Consider the following 13,320-nt stretch of genomic DNA (forward strand, 5'->3'; position numbering starts at 1 on the left):
GTGAAAATGAAAATGAAAATTACAGGCCTCTCTCATCTTTTTAAGTGGGAGAACTTGCACAATTGGTGGCTGACTAAATACTTTTTTGCCCCACTGTATATATAAGCGAAATAATCTGTCTGTAAACAATTGTTGGAAAAATGACTTGTGCCATGCACAAAGTAGATGTCATAACCGACTATAATTTGTTAACAAGAAATTTGTGGAGTGGTTGAAAAACAACTTTTTATGACTCCAACCTAAGTGTATGTAAACTTCCGACTTCAAATGTATATTAGGGATGCACAATATATCGGTGAACATATCGGAATCGGCAGATGTCTAGTTTAACACAGATGTCAAAGCTGACGTGCATACCTATATAACGTACATGGTACAAGGTACATGACGTAATGACGGCAGGTAAAATGTTGTGCTACACGTGCAACACAGCATTCCTAACTTAGCCCACAATGTCTGTTGTGTGGATCAAGCAGTCGTTTTGAAAGAGTAAGAACATTTCAGCGAGACATCTCAAAGGCGAAATCCATTAAAGCCAAGATAATGGAATTCATTGCCTTGACTATCAACCGTTCTCTGTCGTGGGTGGTTTGCTTTCGCCGACTGGTCGAGCACCGGTACACACTACCAAGTGCTCTATTGTCAGATGTTGCCCTACACAGTAAATAAATAGGTAGCCAGCTACTTAACCCTGTTGCCCAAAGCTAACGTTACAAGCAGCCAGCTAGCTACATCTGGCTAGTGACGCTCGACCGGACCGGCAGTGTTGCCAACTAATTTTCAGGGTAAGTTGCTAGAGGCAGGTTGATTTGTTGCTAAATTACGTTGTGATGTCATTGCGTGATAACGTCAAACTGCGTCATTACGTTGAATACACAATAACGTTACTCAAATTGACTGGCCAGCTCGGCAAAAAATATGATTTGACATTTGTTCAGGTACAGACTCCCACTCTTCTGTGCTTCTGGCTGTACAATTTTGATTGAGACATGTTGATTGATGTTGTAAGTTCTGTTCAAGATCAAACATTCTTGAGCAACTATGTTCATTGGGTTTGGTGCGTCGAACCTGTACTACTGCTGCTGGAGTCAGCCAACAATGATTTGCAATTTGCTGAAATTGCTGCTGCCTGTGCACGAGCTGAACGCCTGCTGCTGACGTCACTCACAAAGCACTTTTGCAGCCAGGCACGTGTGTTGTGACTGTGTGTGTGACAGAGAACATCGTTTTTGTGTCATTTAGAGGGAAATTGCGTGCATTTTAGCATTTGAGCCACTTTTCAAAAGTTGCTAAAAGTTCCAAATACATTTTTTAAAGTAGCTAAATTTGTTGCTAGGTGCTGTTTGCGGAAAAAAGTTGACAGGGTAGTCTGTTAAAGTTGTAGGAAAATCCTTGCTATGTTTTTGGGGAAGAACATTGTTTGAATCCATGAGCTAACTAGCTTTTTGTAAAGTTTTGGTAAAGTTTGTAAAGTTTTTGAGACAACTTTACCAACATCATAGCATACGTATCGATGAATCGTTGTGACATATGAAATATGAGTTATAGTGTAATCAATGTGTAATAACTACTTAAAAAATGTATGAACGCGTTAAATTATGTGACGTGGAGTCATATTCAGGTCCTGATTGGTCAACAAGCTTAATTGACATGTCAAAGTGTTAAATCGTACATTTTTTAACACGCAAAGACCCAAACGGCGTTCCCATAACAAAGACCCAAACGGCGTTCCCATAAAAGACCCAAACGGCGTTCCCATAACAAAGACTCAAACGGGGTTCCCATAACAAAGACCCAAACGGCGTTCCCATAACAAAGACCAAACGGCGTTCCCATAACAAAGACCAAACGGCGTTCCCATAACAAAGACCCAAACGGCGTTCCCATAACAAAGACCAAACGGCGTTCCCATAACAAAGACCCAAACGGCGTTCCCATAACAAAGAACCAAACGGCGTTCCCATAACAAAGACCAAACGGCGTTCCCATAACAAAGACCAAACGGCGTTCCCATAACAAAGACCAAACGGCGTTCCAATAACAAAGACCCAAACGGCGTTCCCATAACAAAGACCAAACGGCGTTCCATAGAAATCCTAGTTGAGAATGAAACGACTGAACAAATGAACAACGAAACAGCACAGCAAGTGAAAGAAATAGGTTTAGATTATGTTTTACTGGGAATGGGGACATACGTAAATGCCAACAAAATAACTTTTTGGTCAGTGTGATGTGTGTGTGTGTGTAACCTTTATTTAACTAGGCAAGTCAGTTAAGAACACATTCTTATTTACTGTGACGGCCTAACCCGGCCAAACCCGGACGACGCTGGGCCATTTGTGTGTCGCCCTATGGGACTCCCAATCACGGCCGGATATGATACAGCCTGGATTCGAACCAGGGACTATAGTGACGCCTCTTACACTGAGATGCAGTACCTTAGACCGCTGTGTCCATGTGTGTGTGTTAACTATTTAACTGTACTAGAATGTTTAAGGCCTACAAAAGCCTATTCCTGCTCTTTTCCTGCAATCCATCAAACACATTTTGTGTGTCATCATAGTGGTCTCTGACATCATAGTGGTCTCTGACATCATAGTGGTCTCTGACTTGTGGTCAGACTCAGGAGGAACAAACTTAAACTTGCACCTTTTTTCAATTTTGATTTGAATTTCATTGGGAAAACAGAGTTGTCAATGCTTTTTTTCCTCACAAACATCCTTTCTGAATTTAAAAGTAATCCTCGAAGTAATCATCTAGTTTTTCAAAAGTATGTGTAATCTGATTACAATATTTTTGATGGTAACAGATTACAGTTACCGTTTTTTGTAATCCCTTACAATCTGTTACTCCCCAACCCTGTCTAGCGGTTAGCGGTTATGGTATTAAAGTTTGCCTGAGAGAGGTTTTTTGGCTTGGACAGCTGTTGTGTTGTGCACTGAAGTCCACAACTGAAGGGAAAAGGTGAGAGGAGAGCGCATAGAGGCAAGAATGAATGTGTTCATGGGGTGTATTCATTCCGCCGATTCTGTTGTAAAACCTTTCTTAAAACGGAAGCAAACGGAATGAAACGGGGATGGACCTACTTGAATTTGTCCAAAATAAACTCTTGTTTTAGTTGCAAAAATGGTAACGTTAGGCTCATAAACAAATCGTCCTCTCTAATCTTATATGGCACTGACCTCCACTGGTGTATCCGTGCCATAATGTGAACCATGGTTTCTTGCTTAGTGAATCATTTAAACCTAAACTGGAACATGCTTAACACCCCAGCCATCCTACAATCTAAGCTTGATGCCCTCAATCTCACACAAATGATCAATGAACCTACCAGGTACCACACCAAAGCCGTAAACACGGGCAGCCTCATAGATATCATCCTAACCAACTTGCCCTCTAAATACACCTCTGCTGTTTTCAACCAAAATCTCAGCAATCACTGCCTCATTGCCTGCATCCGTAATGGGTCAGCGGTCAAACGACCTCCACTCATCACTGTCAAACTCTCCCTGAAATACTTCAGCGAGCAGGCCTTTCTAATCGACCTGGCCCGGGTATCCTGGAAGGATATTGACCTCATCCCGTCTGTAGAGGATGCCTGGTTATTTAAAAAAAATGCTTTCCTCATCATCTTAAATAAGCATTTCCCATTTAAGAAATGTAGAACCAGGAACAGATATAGCCCTTGGTTCTCTCCAGACCTGACTGCCCTTTTAACCAACACAAAAACATCAAATGGCGTTCTGCATTAGCATCGAACAGCTCCCGTGATATGCAACTTTTCAGGGAAGCTAGGAACCAATATACACAGGCAGTTAGAAAAGCCAAGGCTAGCTTTTTCAAGGAGAAATTTCATTCCTGCAACACAAACTCAAAAAAGTTCTGGGACACTGTAAAGTCCATGGAGAATAAGAACACCTCCTCCCAGCTGCCCACTGCACTGAGGATAGGAAACACTGTCACCACCAATAAATCCACTATAATTGAGAATTTCAATAAGCATTTTTCTATGGCTGGCCATGCTTTCCACCTGGCTACCCCTATCCCAGTCAACAGCACTGCACCCCCCACAGCAACTCGCCCAAGCCTTCCCCATGTCTCCTTCTCCCAAATCCAGTCAGCTGATTTTCTGAAAGAGCTGCAAAATCTGGACCCCTACAAATCAGCCGGGCTAGACAATCTGGACCCTTTCTTTCAAAAATTATCTGCCGAAATTGTTGCAACCCCTATTACTAGCCTGTTCAACCTCTCTTTCGTGTCGTCTGAGATTCGCAAGGATTGGAAAGCAGCTGCGGTCATCCCCCTCTCCAAAGGGGGGGACACTCTTGACCCAAACTGCTACAGACCTATATCTATCCTACCCTGCCTTTCTAAGGTCTTCGAAAGCCAAGTCAACAAACAGATTACCGACCATTTCGAATCCTACCATACCTTCTCCGCTATGCAATCTGGTTTAAGGGTGCACCTCAGCCATGCTCAAGGTCCTAAACGATATCTTAACCGCCATCGATTAAAAACAATACTGTGCAGCCGTATTCATTGACCTGGCCAAGGCATTCGACTCTGTCAATCACCACATTCTTATTGGCAGACTCGACAGCCTTGGTTTCTTAAATGATTGCCTTGCCTGGTTCACCAACTACTTCTCTGATAGAGTTCAGTGTGTCAAATCGGAGGGCCTGTTGTCCGGGCCTCTGGCAGTCTCTATAGGGGTGCTGTTGTCCGGGCCTCTGGTAGTCTCTATGGGGGTGCCACAGGGTTAAATTCTTGGACCGACTCTCTCCTCTGTATACATCAATGATGTCGCTCTTGCTGTTGGTGAGTCTCTGATCCACCTCTACGCAGACGACGCCATTCTGTATGCTTCTGGCCCTTCTTTGGACACTGTGTTAACAACCCTCCAGGCGAGCTTCAATGCCATACAACTCTCCTTCCGTGGTCTCCAATTGCTCTTAAATACAAGTAAAACTAAATGCATGCTCTTCAACCGATCGCTGCCTGCACCTGCCTGCCCATCCAACATCACTACATTGACTTAGAATATGTGGACAACTACAAATACCTAGGTGTCTGGTTAGACTGTAAACTCTCCTTCCAGACTCACATCAAACATCTCCAATCCAAAGTTAAATCTAGAATTAGCTTCCTATTTCGCAACAAAGCTTCCTTCACTCATGCTGCCAAACATACCCTCGTAAAACTGACCATCCTACCGATCCTCGACTTTGGCGATGTCATTTACAAAATAGCCTCCAATACCCTACTCAATAAATTAGATGCAGTTTATCACAGTGCCATCCGTTTTGTCACCAAAGCCCCAGATACTACCCACCACTGCGACCTGTACGCTCTCGTTGGCTGGCCCTCGCTTCATACTCGTCGCCAAACCCACTGGCTCCATGTCATCTACAAGACCCTGCTAGGTAAAGTCCCCCCTTATCTCACCTCGCTGGTCACCATAGCAGCACCCACCTGTAGCACACGCTCCAGCAGGTATATCTCTCTGGTCACCCCCAAAACCAATTCTTCCTTTGGCCGCCTCTCCTTCCAGTTCTCTGCTGCCAATGACTGGAACGAACCACAAAAATCTCTGAAACTGGAAACACTTATCTCCCTCACTAGCTTTAAGCACCAGCTGTCAGAGCAGCTCACAGATTATTGCACCTGTACATAGCCCATTTATAATTTAGCCCAAACAACTACCCCTTCCCCTACTGTATTTATTTATTTATTTAGCTCCTTTGCACCCCATTATTGTTATTTCTACTTTCCACATTCTTCCACTGCAAATCTACCATTCCAGTGTTTTACTTGCTATATTGTATTTACTTCGCCACCGTGGCCTTTTTTTTTGCCTTTACCTCCGTTATCTCACCTCATTTGCTCACATTGTATATAGACTTATTTTTCTACTGTATTATTGACTGTATGTTTGTTTTACTCCATGTGTAACTCTGTGTTATTGTATGTGTCGAACTGCTTTATCTTGGCCAGGTCGCAATTGTAAATGAGAACTTGTTCTCAACTTGCCTACCTGGTTCAATAAAGGTGAAATAATGAATGAATTAAATGGAAACTGATTTTGCTTCCCTTCATGTCCACTCATCAAGCCTGGCCAATGTTGTAGTTGTCTTTTATTTCTCACACAGCTTCTTTCCACCACCATACCATCACACGTTCTCTCTGCTATAGTCAGGCTGAAAAAAATCTTTATTCTTACATGCAGCGGTAGCTTGGCATAGAAAAGTATAGAAAAGGCATTAAGAACTAAGGCAACTACATCTATCATTTACACAGACTAAATACCCAGAGGAAACCCAGCAGAGAAAGCATTAGAGACACTGTGCAAAACAATCCATCAAACACTGCTGTTATAACCTCCCTGGCTGCAGCCTCTGCCAAGAGGTCTGGACCTGCAGGGTTGCTGGTTCAAGTCCCACTCTGGCGGTTCACCCCTTATTGTACTGTCACTGTATACACTCAGGAGACCTATTGCTGAAGTGGGGATGGACACAAAATGGCACCCAGGAAGAATCGGATCCAGGGCAGTTTCCCCTGGGGAGTAGCCTACCTAATTGAGACTGACATCTCCAGGTTGAGGTCAGTTCCACTTGTGATGGTAATTCAGAGGTATCAAATCAAAGGAATAAGAAATCTATGTTTTTGTTTGGATTTGTGATGTATTGGAACTGACAACTTCCGTTTTGGAATCTGATTTGAAATAGTGGAATTGACTCCAACCTTAAACTTTTTCTTTCCATAGGTTGGGTTTGCTTATGACATACAGTACACATTGATTATGGCATCCAAGTTAGCACCTGATAAGTCTGATGTTAGCAATAGAAGGAAGGTTCAAATGTGACTCCCAAATAGACACACAACAAACATATGTAAAAAGAGCACCTCTTATATGATCATCTATAAACAGGCATTACTTTTCTATATTTTACCTGTAATGTATCTTCACCAAAATTATAATAACACCAAAATTGTAATAATAACAAATAAAGCTATCTTGTAATAAAAACAATATTGAAGGAAATGCTTCAAAATATTTCTTATCATATATCTCATCTTTGCAATTTGGTTGGGGAAAAAAACATCCTCAAAAAAATATATTTCTGAGTACTGATTAATTTGACACAAACACAATAGTATTTATTTATTTATATTGACCCTGTTTTCAGGCTTTAATACCTGATTATTAAAAGCATGGTTTAAAAAAAGACATATATTGAAATGTGGATAGGGCAAGCACATCCTTCCCTTTCTATTCCCCTCACACTGTATGTTTCTCTCCTACAATCAGGAATTAGAATACAGGATCTATATGGTTAGAATCAGGAATTAGAATATACGATCTCTATGGTTAGAATCTGGAATTAGAATACAGGATCTCTATGGTTAGAATCTGGAATTAGAATACAGGATCTCTATGGTTAGAATCAGGAATTAGAATACAGGATCTCTATGGTTAGAGTCAGGAATTAGAATACAGGATCTCTATGGTTAGAGTCAGGAATTAGAATACAGGATCTCTATGGTTAGAGTCAGGAATTAGAATACAGGATCTCTATGGTTAGAGTCAGGAATTAGAATACAGGATCTCTACGGTTAGAACTGTAATTAGAATACAGGATCTATATGGTTAGAATCAGGAATTAGAATACAGGATCTCTATGGTTAGAATCAGGAATTAGAATACAGGATCTCTATGGTTAGAGTCAGGAATTAGAATACAGGATCTCTACGGTTAGAACTGTAATTAGAATACAGGATCTATATGGTTAGAATCAGGAATTAGAATACAGGATCTCTATGGTTGGAACCGGAATTAGAATACAGGATCTCTATAGTTGGAATTAGAATACAAACACATCTCTATTGTTTATTTTCTCTCATCTGTCCTCACCATCTCTCGTTCTCTCTATCGAATACAGATTTAAATTTGGTCAGGGCAATTTTACTCATCTCCTTTCCCCAATTCTGGTCTCTGCCTCCTTCTCTCCTCAACCTCCTCCTCTCCCCAGTCCTCTTCTCTCACTCCTCCTTCCATCCTCTCTATCACTTTCTCCCTGTGCTTATTTCTTGTAGTTGCCAAACTGGATGGCCAGACGGTCACTGACACAGCGGAAGGCAGCGGGTTGGACCTCCCAGTAGTTGACAGGGTTGGAGTAGAGGCTGATGCCATTATAGAACGACCTCTTCATCCCAAAGCCTCTTGGGCAGAAGTCATCCACTCCCACCTTGCTGATGCTGTTGGAATGGAGGTAGACCACCTACATGGTGGGAGGGGGACCACATGGTGTTGTAATAGAGGTGCTTCAAGGCCCTTAACCTGTCTGATGAATACAACTCTACCAGTACCACAGACACACACAGACAACGACACCCGTACAGACACACACACACACACACACACACACACACACACACACACACACACACACACACACACAGGTATAGACACCCGTATATACACACACGCAGACACAGACACACGTGCACACACAGTCACTCACCTGTAGGTACTTCATGTCAGGCAGACCCTTGGGGATTGCTGCGAGTCTGTTGTTCTCCAGGTGTAACTCTCTCAGGCGGGGGACGAAAGCTAGACTGCCATTCTCTATCATACGAATGTGGTTAAAGCCCAGACCCAACCTGGCAACCAGAGAGACAGAGAGAGACAGAGCGTCATCATCCTTATCTGTCTAACGCCTACCAGTATTTATTGAAGTCACCACTGGGTGGCATGGTTGCCTAAGAAAGATCCGGAATGGAGGGGAGACAACGTGTCCTTACAGAAATCTTTTATCACTGCTTGCCTCTTTTTCAATCAAGCAGACTTTATTTCAGTCTCAAAGAGCTATTACATACATTGCAGTGGGGTACTTAACATTAACAACTGGAGGCTCTCAGTACTCAATTATGGCAGTTAACTCAGCCTACGCAAACATAGCTGCACACTGCCATGTGAATCCCATTGTATTTCTCTCTTATCCGCACCTGTACAAGTGTTTGTAGCGGCTCAGGTCCTCCAGCTCGATGGCCTGTATCTGGTTGTGGTCCAGATGGAGCTCATGGAGACTGTCTGGCAGGTCTGAAGGAGACAGAACACACTCCTCTTAACTAACCTTCTGGAGGAGACAGAACGCACACCTCTTAACTAACCTTCTGGAGGAGACAGAACACACACCTCTTAACTAACCTTCTGGAGGAGACAGAACGCACACCTCTTAACTAACCTTCTGGAGGAGACAGAACACACTCCTCTTAACTAACCTTCTGGAGGAGACAGAACACACTCCTCTTAACTAACCTTCTGGAGGAGACAGAACGCACACCTCTTAACTAACCTTCTGGAGGAGAAAGAACACACTCCTCTTAACTAACCTTCTGGAGGAGACAGAACACACTCCTCTTAACTACCCTTCTGGAGGAGACAGAACGCACACCTCTTAACTAACCTTCTGGAGGAGACAGAACGCACACCTCTTAACTAACCTTCTGGAGGAGACAGAACGCACACCTCTTAACTAACCTTCTGGAGGAGACAGAACGCACACCTCTTAACTAACCTTCTGGAGGAGACAGAACACACTCCTCTTAACTAACCTTCTGGAGGAGACAGAACACACTCCTCCTAACTAACCTTCCGGAGGAGACAGAACGTACACCTCTTAACTAACCTTCTGGAGGAGACAGAACACACTCCTCTTAACTAACCTTCTGGAGGAGACAGAACGCACACCTCTTAACTAACCTTCTGGAGGAGACAGAACGCACACCTCTTAACTAACCTTCTGGAGGAGACAGAACACACGCCTCTTAACTAACCTACTGATACAACATCAAAACATCTCTACCAACTTCTGCTTACAATACGGTCCTTTAGAATAATGTACACTGTACATAACTGGTCTCCAACTCTGGTCTTTAAGAGCTACAGGGTCTGCATCCAATAAGTTATGATCACTTCTGAGTGAACCACTTGCTCTGTGTACCGCGTACCTTTGGGTACTCCAGTGAGTTGGGCCTCAGAAATACGCAGGTAGTTCAGTTTCAGTCCCTTGAAGGCTCCTGGCTCAAACCCACTGTTCTGGATGGGGTTCCCTCCCATTTCTACAAGAACATACATAAGACACATTAGAACACGGCTGTGGCAAATTTGATTGAATTCCAGCATATTGAATATGCTGAGGTAATACTGAAGCATTGAATGGCTCTGTAGTCTTTAATGAACTCTGACCTATGCAGTTCATGCTGCCCAGTTCAGAGAAGGCCCCCTCGTGGACCTTCTTGATGCGGTTCTCATGGATCCTCAGCTCCACCAGAGAGGAGGGCAGGTTCTTGGGGACTCCAGTCAGGAGGTTTCTGGAGAAGTAGAGCTTCTGCATGTGTTTCAGAGGAACAAAGGCCTTGGGGTGGACCTTGCTGATCTTATTATTCACCAGGGACAGGGCCTGAGAGATGGAAAGAGACAGAGAATGAGAGAGCGAGGGAGAGAGGGAAGTGAGTAAATAAGCAAGTAAGCTATCTTTGCCCCACCCCCCTTCTCTCTCCTAAGTGCCCTAGTTATGTCCAGTCAGTGTCTTCCTCTCTCCTAAGTGCCCTAGTTATGTCCAGTCAGTGTCTTCCTCTCTCCTAAGTGTCCTAGTTATGTCCAGTCAGTGTCTTCCTCTCTCCTAAGTGTCCTAGTTATGTCCAGTCAGTGTCTTCCTCTCTCCTAAGTGTCCTAGTTATGTCCAGTCAGTATCTTCCTCTCTCCTAAGTGTCCTAGTTATGTCCAGTCAGTGTCTTCCTCTCTCCTAAGTGTCCTAGTTATGTCCAGTCAGTGTCTTCCTCTCTCCTAAGTGTCCTAGTTATGTCCAGTCAGTGTCTTCCACTCTCCTAAGTGTCCTAGTTATGTCCAGTCAGTGTCTTCCTCTCTCCTAAGTGTCCTAGTTATGTCCAGTCAGTGTCTTCCTCTCTCCTAAGTGTCCTAGTTATGTCCAGTCAGTGTCTTCCTCTCTCCTAAGTGTCCTAGTTATGTCCAGTCAGTGTCTTCCTCTGTCCTAAGTGTCCTAGTTATGTCCAGTCAGTGTCTTTCTCTCTCCTAAGTGCCCTAGTTATGTCCAGTCAGTGTCTTTCTCTCTCCTAAGTGTCCTAGTTATGTCCAGTCAGTGTGTTCCTCTCTCCTAAGTGTCCTAGTTATGTCCAGTCAGTGTCTTCCTCTCTCCTAAGTGTCCTAGTTATGTCCAGTCAGTGTCTTTCTCTCTCCTAAGTGTCCTAGTTATGTCCAGTCAGTGTCTTCCTCTCTCCTAAGTGTCCTAGTTATGTCCAGTCAGTGTCTTTCTCTCTCCTAAGTGTCCTAGTTATGTCCAGTCAGTGTCTTCCTCTCTCCTAAGTGTCCTAGTTATGTCCAGTCAGTGTCTTTCTCTCTCCTAAGTGTCCTAGTTATGTCCAGTCAGTGTCTTCCTCTCTCCTAAGTGTCCTAGTTATGTCCAGTCAGTGTCTTCCTCTCTCCTAAGTGTCCTAGTTATGTCCAGTCAGTGTCTTCCTCTCTCCTAAGTGTCCTAGTTATGTCCAGTCAGTGTCTTTCTCTCTCCTAAGTGTCCTAGTTATGTCCAGTCAGTGTCTTCCTCTCTCCTAAGTGTCCTAGTTATGTCCAGTCAGTGTCTTTCTCTCTCCTAAGTGTCCTAGTTATGTCCAGTCAGTGTCTTCCTCTCTCCTAAGTGTCCTAGTTATGTCCAGTCAGTGTCTTTCTCTCTCCTAAGTGTCCTAGTTATGTCCAGTCAGTGTCTTCCTCTCTCCTAAGTGTCTTAGTTATGTCCAGTCAGTGTCTTCCTCTCTCCTAAGTGTCCTAGTTATGTCCAGTCAGTGTCTTTCTCTCTCCTAAGTGTCCTAGTTATGTCCAGTCAGTGTCTTCCTCTCTCCTAAGTGTCCTAGTTATGTCCAGTCAGTGTCTTCCTCTCTCCTAAGTGTCCTAGTTATGTCCAGTCAGTGTCTTCCTCTCTCCTAAGTGTCCTAGTTATGTCCAGTCAGTGTCTTCCTCTCTCCTAAGTGTCCTAGTTATGTCCAGTCAGTGTCTTCCTCTCTCCTAAGTGTCCTAGTTATGTCCAGTCAGTGTCTTCCTCTCTCCTAAGTGTCCTAGTTATGTCCAGTCAGTGTCTTCCTCTCTCCTAAGTGTCCTAGTTATGTCCAGTCAGTGTCTTCCTCTCTCCTAAGTGTCCTAGTTATGTCCAGTCAGTGTCTTCCTCTCTCCTAAGTGTCCTAGTTATGTCCAGTCAGTGTCTTCCTCTCTCCTCCTAAGTGTCCTAGTTATGTCCAGTCAGTGTCTTCCTCTCTCCTAAGTGTCCTAGTTATGTCCAGTCAGTGTCTTCCTCTCTCCTAAGTGTCCTAGTTATGTCCAGTCAGTGTCTTCCTCTCTCCTAAGTGTCCTAGTTATGTCCAGTCAGTGTCTTCCTCTCTCCTAAGTGTCCTAGTTATGTCCAGTCAGTGTCTTCCTCTCTCCTAAGTGTCCTAGTTATGTCCAGTCAGTGTCTTCCTCTCTCCTAAGTGTCCTAGTTATGTCCAGTCAGTGTCTTCCTCTCTCCTAAGTGTCCTAGTTATGTCCAGTCAGTGTCTTCCTCTCTCCTAAGTGTCCTAGTTATGTCCAGTCAGTGTCTTCCTCTCTCCTAAGTGTCCTAGTTATGTCCAGTCAGTGTCTTCCTCTCTCCTAAGTGTCCTAGTTATGTCCAGTCAGTGTCTTCCTCTCTCCTAAGTGTCCTAGTTATGTCCAGTCAGTGTCTTCCTCTCTCCTAAGTGTCCTAGTTATGTCCAGTCAGTGTCTTCTCTCTCCAGTCAGTGTCTTCCTCTCTCCTAAGTGTCCTAGTTATGTCCAGTCAGTGTCTTCCTCTCTCCTAAGTGTCCTAGTTATGTCCAGTCAGTGTCTTCCTCTCTCCCTAAGTGTCCTAGTTATGTCCAGTCAGTGTCTTCCTCTCTCCTAAGTGTCCTAGTTATGTCCAGTCAGTGTCTTCCTCTCTCCTAAGTGTCCTAGTTATGTCCAGTCAGTGTCTTCCTCTCTCCTAAGTGTCCTAGTTATGTCCAGTCAGTGTCTTCCTCTCTCCTAAGTGTCCTAGTTATGTCCAGTCAGTGTCTTCCTCTCTCCTAAGTGTCCTAGTTATGTCCAGTCAGTGTCTTCCTCTCTCCTAAGTGTCCTAGTTATGTCCAGTCAGTGTCTTCCTCTCTCCTAAGTGTCCTAGTTATGTCCAGTCAGTGTCTTCCTCTCTCCTAAGTGTCCTAGTTATGTCCAGTCAGTGTCTTCCTCTCTCCTAAGTGTCCTAGTTATGTCCAGTCAGT

The 13,320-nt window shown here is 43.8% G+C and overlaps 1 protein-coding gene across 1 annotated transcript in view; it reads right to left on the reverse strand.

Annotated features, from left to right (window-relative positions):
* Window positions 1-6,116: 6,116 nt before the first annotated feature.
* LOC139368906 (biglycan b) overlaps window positions 6,117-13,320 on the reverse strand; it is a 35,837-nt gene continuing 28,633 nt past the window's right edge. The window contains exons 4-8 of the mRNA XM_071108387.1: window positions 10,250-10,463; window positions 10,012-10,122; window positions 9,007-9,100; window positions 8,523-8,661; window positions 6,117-8,279 (exon numbers count right to left, since the gene is read on the reverse strand). Coding sequence (XP_070964488.1) covers window positions 8,082-8,279; window positions 8,523-8,661; window positions 9,007-9,100; window positions 10,012-10,122; window positions 10,250-10,463 — 756 coding nt within the window. The 3' untranslated portion in view covers window positions 6,117-8,081. The remainder of the gene's footprint in view (window positions 8,280-8,522; window positions 8,662-9,006; window positions 9,101-10,011; window positions 10,123-10,249; window positions 10,464-13,320) is intronic.

Source organism: Oncorhynchus clarkii, chromosome 16 (genome assembly GCF_045791955.1).
Source record: "Oncorhynchus clarkii lewisi isolate Uvic-CL-2024 chromosome 16, UVic_Ocla_1.0, whole genome shotgun sequence".
Taxonomy (NCBI): domain Eukaryota; kingdom Metazoa; phylum Chordata; class Actinopteri; order Salmoniformes; family Salmonidae; genus Oncorhynchus; species Oncorhynchus clarkii.